At 39.3% G+C, this 12,340-nt stretch overlaps 1 protein-coding gene across 2 annotated transcripts in view; it reads left to right on the top strand.

The window, feature by feature from the left end:
- Window positions 1–6,970, top strand: part of COL9A1 (collagen type IX alpha 1 chain) — a 77,629-nt gene extending 70,659 nt beyond the window's left edge. For both annotated transcript variants that reach the window (XM_081140766.1, XM_081140767.1), the window contains one exon: window positions 6,046–6,970. In XM_081140766.1, the coding sequence (XP_080996892.1) occupies window positions 6,046–6,230 (185 nt within the window). In that variant the 3' untranslated portion in view covers window positions 6,231–6,970. The remainder of the gene's footprint in view (window positions 1–6,045) is intronic.
- The last annotated feature ends 5,370 nt before the right edge of the window (window positions 6,971–12,340 follow it).

Here is a 12,340-nt window from a genome sequence, read left to right as displayed (position 1 = left end):
ACCCTGGAGCTGAGGAGGGTTGAGGTCAGAAGAGTTGTGCAGAGAAAGGATGGCACATGATTCCACAATGGATTTGCAAAACTTGTTTTAGGGGAAAGTTAGAAGAAGAAATAATCATGTTCTAATTCTGCCACAGGCTTACATATTCAATCATGGCTATAATTGCAGCCCCAAACATCATTGCTTTCTAATTATACATTTCATTGCTCCTGGGGATAGCTTTCTCATTAAAATACGTTTAAAAAATATAAACGCATTTGGAGATAGCTGAAATACTGCTTCTCTAAAACTGTGGGCCTGTCAAGATGTTTTCACAAATTGATATATTTTTTGTGACTGGAAAGGGAAAGAATCTGGGTGGAGCTAAATGGGACCAAGAGTAGAATATTTTAGGTAAGTCTTGATTCATTGACAGATGTTTAGAAGAGAGAAACTAGAAATAGAATTTACTGAGTGCTTTTCTCCTTTATCAATGGTAGCAATATGAGGTTTTAAAGCTGACAAAATACCACCATTACAATTTATTTACTTATCCAAATACATACAGGATAGCTTTATAATTTCTCCTCCCATTTTGTTGACAAATCACTTAACAGTTGTTGGAACAGCGACTTGCACTATTGGCAAGATTTTCCTCTAACAAAAATATATTGTCCTGGCTGGTGTGGCTCAGTGACTAGAACATTGGCCAGAGTACGGAAGGGTCACGGGTTCGATTCCTGGTCAAAGGCACATATGTTGGTTGCAGGTTCAATGCCCAGCCCCAGTTGGGGACAGGTGCAGGAGGCAACCAATGTGTCTCTCTCACATCGACTACATCGACGTTTGCCTCTCTCCCTCTCCCTTTCTCTCTCTACCCCCTCCCTCCCTTCCACTCTCTCTAAAAGTCAATGGAAAAATGCCCTCAGGTGAGGATTAACAGAAATATAAAGAAAAATATATTATGGTTTCTGGTGACTCTTTCAAAAAGTCTGTTGGAAAAAAACATTTTAAGCTTAAAAATCGGAAGATTGAGGAAGGCTAGCTCAGTATTGCAGTGTCTGGGGCTGCCACCAGGGGCGCACGACCCCCCACGTGCAGAAGCCCACTAGGAGTCTACTGCAAGGGGTTTACACGGGCTCCTGGGCCATTGTTCTACCAAAACAGGGCTTGGCTGATTTGCCTTTTAGTACACGAGACATCAGTGTACAGGCAAAATGGTAAGGTAGGACAAGCTCACCGTCGGCAGCTCTCCCTGGCTGTCATCTTGTCTCTCTTATGAAAAAAAAATTAATTTGTTACAGTTGGTCTTGGATTTAATACTTAAATTTGATTTGTTAAAAAATGTTATGGGCCCCCTTTCTCGGGACTCCTGAGACCTGCCCTTTTCCTTTCTGCCTTTGCCAGTCCTTGCCCCTCCCTTCCTGGTTCCCCTCTGAAATCCTAGTCTTGCTTTTCCTGTGCTTCTGTTATATTTTCATTGAGAAGATACTTGACATTATTTTTTAAAAATGAAGGCTAACTTTCAAAAGCACACAGACGCAAAGAGGCCATATTTATCACGCTTCAAGGCACAGGCCAGGGCTTTGGATTTTAGGTCAGCTCTCATTCTCTCATCCGTGCATAAATAAGCACTTTCCCAAATTCAAGTTTCTGAACAACAGCTTTTGGGATCATCCCTCCTCTAAAGCTAGTACACTGAAAGTGGGCTGTTGGGAGTATGGGCTCCACAGTTCAGACATCCTGGACTCCAGTCTTGAGTCTGCCGCTCACTACTTTTATGACATGGGGCAATTTACTTAATTGCTCTGTGCCTCAATATCCCCATTTATGAGATAGTGACAATAGTATATTTGTGATAGCATAATTCTGAGAACTCTGTCCATGTAAAGTGATTAGGAACATTTCTGGCCGTAGTAAGTGCTCAAGAAATGTTGGTTATTATTACTGTCATCGATATAACAAATCTACCTTTGCTTTCTGAGGTAGATGAAGGAGAGCAGGGGCACAGCGGGACCCTAGTGAAGCCCCTGCAGCTTTTCGCTCCTGCTCTCGGGGGACAGCAATCAGCTACCATTCTTCTCTTAGCACCACTCCTAACACCTCAGACCTACCCCCCCCCCCCCAAAAAAAATCTTCTTCAACTTCAATCACAAATGCAAAGCGCTGACTGGCAGTAGATTATTTCACTGATTAATTGTCTGCTGAGAGGCTGGGCCATTTTAAATTTCCCTGGTGGAGCTTGGAATGTGATTAGGAATGTGATTTCCGTCTCTCACAAAGATAATTGTAATAGGACTGTAGGACCCAGAGGAACCTTCAATGTTACTCTGCGCAGAAGCTCTCTGGAACCTTCTAGGTAAATACATATCTTACCTAAAAGAAAGAGCCTGCAGAACAAGGTATTCCACAACCTTCTCTGTGGTACCTTCTGTTGGATTTGGGACTCAAATCCTCCTGAGTGGAATAAAGAACATTGGTCATTCTTCATGCTAACATATCTGATATATTTGAAAAAATGTAACCAAGACTTTCATTATCTATCAATTATCAGAATTCCTTTATTCTTTCTGCACAGTTTTAGTTCTGTCTCCCCTTCATGTCTGTCACTTCGTTCAGGGTTAAGAATTACATGGCCCTTTGGGTTGTAATGCTGCGTCCCCCAATGTAGATCACAGTTTACTGTTACAACCATTAGATTGACTCCCATTTTGGTGCAGTGCTCTGTTGTTTAAAAATCTCACATATGCCATCTGTTTCTTCTTACAGCCAGTAGTCAGGGCAGATAGGTAAGAAGTCTGGGCTCTGGAACCAGGCTGCCAGGGTGTACGCATCCCTTTGTTTCAGCTACCCTACCTCTTAGTGCTTCAGTTTCTCCTCTGCATAGTGGAAATTATAACCGCACCTACCTATAGAGTTATTTAGGAGGATCTATGTATATGTTACTTCGTGTAAAGGCACATAGAATAGTGCCTGGCATATGGCAAACTTTCTGCAAATTTAGCTGTTATTATTATTATTACTCTTTTTATGTTTGAGGAAATAGAACAAAGGTCCAATGTCCCGACAAAGTTCTCTCAGGTAATTAGTGACAGAGGCAAATATTTATGCTTCCTGCATCCAGGTTCACTTAGACAAAATGATGGCTGGCTGGCTAGTAATATGATCAGTTTGTCCTCAGCACCCCAGCCATCTGGCTTCGGCACGTACCCTAACCACTTAGTGTCACGATTCCCTTTCTGCCTCTTTCACAGAGCTGTGTGGGTCACATTAGAGACCCCTGGGACTCTAGAGCCCCTTAGCAGAGGCCTTTAGCAGTATTACTTGATCGGGGCGTCTCATTAAGCATAACTCTCTCTGCCTGCTGCCATCGAACTGTGTGATGAGATCCTTGGCACTCCGAGTTCAAAGAAAAATATTTAATAATGGGTCCTGACCTCCTTCATGTTCATTCAAACTCATGAGGGAAAGGAGTTAAATGAGGAATCCTATATATGTGACTTGTGAGCTGAGCTGCTTTTCCCTTCTTGGGTGTGGAGGGCGGAGCTGGCTTTGTGCTGGGCCACACTAGATGAATGGGCCATTCAGGATCCTCATGCAAAAATCTGCACATAGGTGAGCTTTGCTTGTGAATGTTGAGTGGAAAAAACAAAACCAAAGCAAAGGGCACACTCAGTTTAGCTGTAAGTTTAGCAGTAGTCATTTATCCCATTTCCATTGCTGCAGCCGTTTTATTTGGTTGTGGGCACATAAACATTTTTACGTAACCAGTGGATTAATATCGAATACCCTATTTCATACCTTAAATTATTTTATTTAAAAAATTTTAAAGTCTGCATACACAGTCCCTTTCATTCTGTAGCTTGTATTAGATCCTTCAGAATATTCTGCTGGGCTTGACCCCCATCGACGTGACATGACTACCCTCTAGTGTGTGCACAGAGAATGACATAGACATTCAGTTTTTAAAATCTCGAATGTTTGGCAATGCCATTGTCCTCGGCCCCTGACGTTTCAGGCAGTTGGTGTAGCTAATGCACATAGCAGCCAGGCAAAGAAGAATGAGACCCCTTCAGATCCGTGCTTTCTCTTTTTCTTAAGACTTGAAAAGTAGTTTATAGACATTTGTTCATGCAGCTGCTGAACTTCTTGAATGACTTGAACTGTGACGTGGTTTTACTCCCAAATTAGCTCTCACACAATAGCTTTAGAGCACCTTCGAGAGTAAATGCCCAGTGTCAGGTTCACCAGAAACCAGCAGTCTGTTATATGAAGGCTGATTTATTTTTCCTGTGGCCATTTCTGCAGGGCCAAACCTCAGAAAAATACTATCGTTAGTTTCTTACGAGACATAGAGCTCTAGAAGGATTAATGCTAACTCTTGGCTATTGTGCCTCTTTCTGCTTTCTGGTCACTTGAGGCCCAATGAATTAAACAAAAAACACCACACACAGACACACACACACACACCCTCAGCAGAGTTAGTAAATCACTAGGTATGGAAATACAGTTTGGTTAGGGTAGTGGATAAGGGCCCTTATTTCTAACTCCAACACTTTCTAGCTTTATGATTAAGGACAGTTGTTTAACCTTCCTAAGTCTCAGGTACCACATGGGGAAAATGAATAAAAAATGAGCACAATGCATGGGCAGGGCAAAAGGAAAGTATTTTATGTGGTGGTGGTGATGATGATGATGACAATGACAACATCACCCAAAGCTCTAAAGGGTAAATCGCTGTCTTTGCCAGAGGGAGAACTGGGCTAGAAGAGCGTTTGATAAAATAAATCAGGAATCCCTCTTAGTTATGGGTGCCTCACTAGGGAAACAATACAACTTTGAACATGACAAAAGGAAGAAATGCCCCAGAGGAACTGAGACTTGGGTGAAGTTACTGTAGGTGTAGCCCCTGTTAAAAATGGCATGGAGCTCTGTAGGGTGCATTGCACAGTTTTCTAAAGATATTAATCAATAATATCCTCATAATTATAGTAATAGTCTCCATTTATCAGATGCTTTCAGGCATAGAATTTAATTATAAGGAAGGCATTATCCCATCAGAAAGTGAGAAATGAGTGGCTTGCTAATGTCACCCTATCCATAAACGGCGGAGCTAGACTTAGAGCCATCTGTGTGTCTCCACAGCGTTCTCACCACTGAGCTGTACTTACCCTGTCTGGGTATTGATCACCTGCTAGAAATAAGGGATGCTGCTACCGGAGTGTTGTGCAAAAGAAATGTACTGGGAGCCGCAAATGCCAGTTGCACCTGAGTGTAATTTTAAGTCTTTGAAATAAGTCAGGTGGAAAAAGTATATGGGATATAAAACTGAAAGCAACAAACAAACAAGACAAACAAAACCTCATAGACACAGACAACACTGTGGTGGTTACCAGAGGGAAGGGGGGGGCGGTAAAGGGGGTCAAACATATGGTCACAGAAGGAGGTTTGACTTTGGGTGGTAAACACAGTGTGACATACAGATGATGGATTAATTATACACTTGAAACCTATTTAATTTTATTAACCAATGTCACCGAAATAATTTTAATAAAATTAAAAAAAAAAAACAGTTTTGGGATTATGAAAAAAAAATCTTCAAGTAGCCACGTTAAAAAAGTCAAAAGAATCAGGTGTAATTCATTTTAATAATATAGTTTATTTAACCAATGGTGTTCAAAATATCATATGTAATAAATACAACAATTTTTAATGAAATATTTTACATTTTTACATAAGTTTTCGTAGACTAAGTGAGTTTTATGCTTATAGTTGGTCTCATTTTGACTTAGCCTCCTTTCAGTGCTCAGTAGCCGTATTGGCTAGAGGCTTCCCTAATAGATAGCGCAGCCCTACAGGTGGAAATGTGGGTTAGGGACACGGAGAGCCTCCACTTTTAGAGACCCAAGCCCAGTGAAGGAATTTTGTCATCATCATCCGTCATTATCCCCCGTCATTTCCAAAAGCTCCTACGTACACACTGCTGGGCTGCAGGTCTAGTGCCTTCTGCCAGTTGGCAGCCTTGAGTGTTCTCCTGTTCATGTTGCATTTTTGTGTGTGTTTCAGGCGATCCAGGTCCTGCCAGCTTTGGGAGGAATGGCCGGGATGGCGAGCGAGGCCCTCCAGGGGTGGCAGGAATTCCTGGCGTGCCTGGCCCCCCGGGCCCCCCTGGCCCTGCTGGTTTCTGCGAGCCAGCCTCCTGCACCGTTCAGGCTGGTCAGCGAGCCTTTAGCAAAGGGCCAACTCAGTGAAAGGCTTAGTGCCACACAGCTGTCCCCATAAACCACCCCTGGCAAAGGAGCTTGGAGGAAAACACCACCCGAAGCTGGGGCAAGAGAAGACAGTGTATTACCTTCAACATTACTACGGAAATCCTACTTGACAATCAGATTTAGAACAATGGTGCTATTCAATAAATTCTCTTTCCTTTCCCTTGGAGGAGAGGCAGCAGAGTCATTGGTAAAAACAAACAAAACCTCCCTTTAAATACATTTATAATCCTGTTCCCAGGATCTTGAACTTTAGTGTGCTATACATACGTGATATATTGTGGGCCGCTGTGCCAATAAACAGAAACAACTGTTTGGTTTACCTCAGTTGCAGCAGTTATTTTCATTTGTATTTAGCTGTTCTCAGATTATTGTTTGGCTATATGGAGGGTTGCAGACTAGTTGTGAAGAAACCCCACTGCAGTCAATAGAAATGGTGCCTAAAATCCCCGTCAATGTGCTCTCTCTGGAGTGGCAGGAAAGCACCGTGCTACGAGGAAGGACTTCCTCCCAGCATATGTTGGTTTCCACAATCAGCCTGCATTTTTGTGGAACTGTACTGTATCCCAAACCTATTACTATTTTGAGCTCTTTTATGTGAAAGTAAAGAAGGAATTTTAATACTCTGTTGTGCGTAAGATTTATTGATGAGATTATTTATTTTAAAGGTTTGAAGGAACATCTCTGGTTGTACCCAAGAAGAAATAAATATGATTTCTTAATCTCTTGCATGTTTTCTTGTAAATAATCATGTTCAATAAAAAGAAGTCACTGAACTTATTTAGATACATTAAAAATTGTACATTACTGCTATTTCTCTAGGTATATGCTTATATTAGTGCTTTTTTTCCACAGAGAAATTAAAAAGCCCTTACTGTTCCCTTGAAGGTGCTACCCAGCAACAGAAATCCTGTGTGTGTGTGTGTGTGTGCATGTGGGGTGGGGTGGGGCGGAGAGCTTCACAGACCTTTTTGAAATTCTAACAAAAGCTATGGACCCAAACCCTGGAGAAACACACAAATGCATATGCACAAACATGTTTGCGGACTATTTCAGAGACTTGACAGACCCTCTAAATCTAGCCTTGCTAGATTAGAAACCGTTGCCTTCATTTCAATGGTTTGTTCATTCCTCCTCTGCAGAACTTCACTGCTGCAAAATAATTGTTTCAACATTTTTCTTATACATTTTATAAATAGAGCTCAGCTAAAGCACTGGACTCTTATGAATAAGCTAGGCATTGCCTGACCACTCAAGCACTTTATTACTATTTACGTAATCACATTGGCTTCCTGTTTTATCAACATCTATATGAATGATCGATGAGACTCAATACGTTCATTCCATGTCACAGTGCATATGAGTGACATGTCCCCGGGCACAGCACAGTGCACAAAATAGTCAATGTCTTCAGTTAGTTTATGGAACTCAATTCCCTCAAGTCGAGGGGGAGTGAGCCCTAATATTTTTGATACCGTTTTCCCCCCCTTGTGTGTACATTTAAAACTTTTAGCCACATTTGTTTGGCCAAATCAATCATGTAATATTTGGAATTCTTTCAAACTGCTTACAGCACCTGGTTCTGTACTTCCAGCATGGACTGTGCTTAAGGAGAGAGATTCCAACTTGGCTCCATAGATCATGCTACTTACAAACACTGAGAAGGGCATTCTTCCTTCGTGCGGAGTAGATAAGTTTTAGAAATAGAGATGATCTGTTTTAACTACTTGAAATGATCTTTATATAAATGGCAAGCCTTTTCAGGTACTGTGACATATAATCCAACAAATGCAAAGAAACTGCCTTGTCTCTTCACCGAGGTGGTTTTATTTTAACTGGAGTGACATAATTAAATACAATAAAAGAGAAATTACATAACGAAATAAATATGTTTCTCAGTTCTGTGATATAATCTTCATAAGAAAATTAAAAATAAAATAACATTAGAACAGTCCATTCGAATGTTTTACAAACTCAATGTATAAAAGGCTGCAGAACAAGCCCCCCAGACACCATAAGCAACATTGGAAACAACTACTTACAAATAGGTTATGTGAAATCAGCACATCCCCAATGGTGGGAACAATCCATGTTAAACTTGGCTAAGTGAAATAATTTACAGAAGCAGTAAATATGGACTGAGAAATTGCAAAGAAAAGTGTCCAGCAAAGCCTCTCTGCGAAAGTTGATAAATATTGCATTAGAACAAACATCTTTCTCTAGCAAAACAGAAATCTCCAAAACCTCTTTGAGATACTTTTTAAAAGCTGGATGAAGTGTCCCCTGGAGCACTTGCTGAGAGAGGAGTGTGTGAATAATTAAAGTTGGTCAGAAACTGGCATGTTTTTGAGGGGGGGGCAAATGATTTCTGATATATTTTTAGGGCCTTTGCACATCACAATATGCTTTTCACCCCAAATATCTGACAGGTTGGCTACGAACCATGGAAATCACTTCCCGGTCGGACTGAACACAAACTCACTGGCGTGGTTTGGGATCACTGACCTCCCTCTAGAAGCGTATGAATGAGTAGACCTATTGCTATGTGATTGACTTGGTTATTTACAGACACTTTATATTTGAAGCTGACTAAAGAAATACAGATATTCTTAAATGTCATTAGTTAAGTCATTTCTTTGCAACTTGAAATAAGCTTAATGTAAATCCCTACTTCAGAAGATCATCTCTGATTATAGTATTTAATTTTTGGTTATTATGGTGTCTCTGATGTATAATAATCTCACAATAAACCAATATAGGTGGAAGATCACTGGAAATACATAAAATCATACCAAATATCAAGGGAATTGCTTTTAGAGATGTCCTGGTAGCCCTGGTAAAAGGAGTGGAAAGGCAATAATAAGAAAAATAATACTAGTGAACTAGTAATTTTGCTGTTTACAAATGGGCAATGGACATAAATGATTTTAAATATATATATATATTTAAAATATTTGTGTTCAATAAATATAGATCAAGTCCTTTCTTTTCACAGAGTAAAATAAATAAAATTCAGTTGTGTACTTGGTCCTTTTTAGTGAGCTTGTGATCTAGGATGTGGCAGTATTAAGTCCCTATGCCTTATGCCTCATTAAATATTAAGTCAAAATTGGTGACTGTACAAACATATGACTATAAATACGTGTTCAAATGCTCTTTAAATGATTAAAGAGAGGAAACGCACCACACTTGTTAGATCATCATAAAGTGGATGCTGACTGCTTTCTTTTTTAAGCCGTAATAAGATTATTGTTAATAGTCTTAGTAAGTGGCAATCCAGGCTAACTTTCTGCTGAACATCTCTTTACATTCTGCTCTAGAGCCATGTTTTCCAAGAATAAGCAGAGCGAGAACAAATGAGGAAACTGGCTCCAAGAAAATAACTTTCTTTTTGAGAGTCATTTGGGTTTTTCTTCACCCTCCAGCTTGAAAATCTGTTTGTGAAAAGACTAAAGAATATTCTTGAGAGAGCACCTGGTTGATTTACTACATCAAAGGGGACCTGAAGAGAACAGTTAAGAACTGAATGATTTATAAGTAAACGTATACATCCATTGGCATGTTTCAATGTAATTAACTTCTGTTAAGGAAACATGCTGTGTATTTAACTTCTTATTACCTATTATCATTAACAATGAAGAGCTTGTATTTATAAGCAAGTTAATTATGATATTTCTTATCTCACACAGGCCCCTCTGCACCAAGGAGTCCCGAGTGACTTGAGTGAGATCACTTTGTGGGATAGAAGCTGCAAAAGGCTGCCTGTTCTCTGACTTTCGCTTCTGCCATGGAGATGGGTTATAAACGTAATTATCGTGAACTAAGCATTGATTCGTGTGACAAAAGTATAATTACCAGCCCCGTGTAAACAAGAGCTCTGCAGCAGACCCGTTTCCAGGGGGCTCACGCTCGGGATGTCCTGCCGCAGGCCTAGCAGGACGCAACTCAAGCCTGGCGCTTTGGCCACAAGAGGAGGCGAAGAGTGGACGTGGTGTTAATAACTGCACCTTGGAATTCCTTGATTTAGGGTCAGATTCTTTATTGCTGAGATAAGCGACACGCTCGTTATGCATCATGAGTATATTTAGGAATCAAGGCCTCAAAGCATTACATCCACGCGAGACCTAGAGTAAAACTAGTGCCAGTCCACTTAACACCAGTGTGTTGAACTGCATCTTAAATAGTTTGATGAGGTATGAGAGAGAACAAACAAAATGGGAAAATGTTACTTTTAGCACAAATAGTTATAAAATAGGCCATGAAACAATCTGAACTTAAATACAGTAATACACTGAAAAGTATTTATCCCTAAAATATACTTTAAATAATACAGCAAGATAAAAAGTAGTAATTACCATCTTTACACCCATAAGCTTATTATAGTCAAGCAACACAACACCCTGTTGACAAACTTAAATCTTATTGAACTACCCCCATAAGTTTAGTGAAATCTCCTACTTTCCTGGTAGTACTCACTTTTGACAAATTCGTGGAGTAGCTAACTCCTTGAGTTGTACCATTTAACACTCACTATTAGACCTGAACACGAAACATTTTTTTCCACTTAGATTTTCTTAGACTTGGCTTGGGTTTTATAAGCCTACCTTTGGTTTTTATCTTTGAGGTAAATTTTTGCTGTTCTGAGTCTGTTTGTCTGAATGAGTTTTCTCTGTGTTTATCTTGTTCTTTACTCAGTTTAACTAAAGTGACCAGTTACTCTGGCTTGATCTCGTTGAGAAAATGTTTGGGTGCACCACCCAGTGAAAATGAAGACATCCATCTGTCTTGTTTCCTGAGACTTCTAGTAGTTAAACACATTTAATGTAATTAATGCTACCTTTATCAGTCAACTAATAAATAAATACAATTCAAAAGGCTAAGTCACTTTGAAATACCTAGGCATAAAATATATAAAATCAATTCTTTTCTCCCTCTCCTTCTCTTGGAAGCCTGCGCAGGCTCTAGAGGAAATCGTGTAAAAGGAGGGTGTGCTCCTCAACACTACAGTGTTAGGAGAGAACACTGGCAAACAGGACATAAACACTGTGTCTAAGAGGGTGGACATGAACAAATGTGAAAAATAATTTAAGAACAAAAGCAACGAGCAAATCTGCAAAACTTTTATGAGAATTCATTGAGAAACTTAAGCATATAACTTAACCGAGGGATTCTCAGTCTCAGGATTTTATTACCAATGTTAGGAAAATTAAAATGGTATTTTGAAAAATGCTGTTCCTCATCTTATTTTTGTGAAGAATGATATAGTCCTAGAAAAACATAAATATTACACAAATCTACTTGTAAAATGTTAAGTACATTAAACAATATGAAGATTTAGACAGTGTGTAATTTTATAAATGGTCAATGTCTTGTATTAAGCTAAATGCTTTTTACCTGTCTGTCAAAACAGAGTGTATAACCTGTATAAAAAGTAGGATGATTTCTTAGGTGTTTTCATGTTAATCACTAAAATACGAGGGCAGTGTACAAACAAAAGTTACAAATAGTAAATTTGCAAGTTAACTAGGTCTATAAATCCACTGAAGAAATAAAATTGAAAGAGCTAACAAATCAAAGGTTATTCTGTCTGCTTCAAAGAGATACTTAAAATGAGAAAAAATATAAATTAACAAAACAAATTAATAAAACATAAATTAACAAGAAATTATTTACAAAAGTAAAAAAAAAGTGCAAAGGCAAAGGTCTGATTTAGTGCCGTCCACTAAATGGTTTCTACCCTTGTATTTCTGCAAGTCTGTTCAGTTCTGACACAAATTGCTTTTAAACACCATCTTGTGGACAGAAGGAGGTATATCACAGGTTCTCAACAGAGGAGAGAGACTGCAGAAAGGCTAAGTCTTATTTAACTCCTAAAACATACTCTTAAATATTATTTTATAATCTAAACATCAAGTGACAACTTTTACAGAGAACACATGTTAAGATAATTACTTAAGCTCCATTATATGACTGACTAAAATTTTAAAGCCTCAACAATATCATGAAATATAGAAATAAGCATATGGGGCTAAAATCGTTAACTAAATTACTTTGATCGCAAGATGAAAAATTTCAAAGGTTAAGACTGGCCG

This window comes from Miniopterus schreibersii, assembly GCF_964146895.1.
Source record: "Miniopterus schreibersii genome assembly, chromosome: 6".
Classification (NCBI taxonomy): Eukaryota; Metazoa; Chordata; class Mammalia; order Chiroptera; family Miniopteridae; genus Miniopterus; species Miniopterus schreibersii.
The sequence above is the reverse complement of the archived record's forward strand: the minus strand, read 5'-3'. Positions and strand labels throughout refer to the sequence as shown.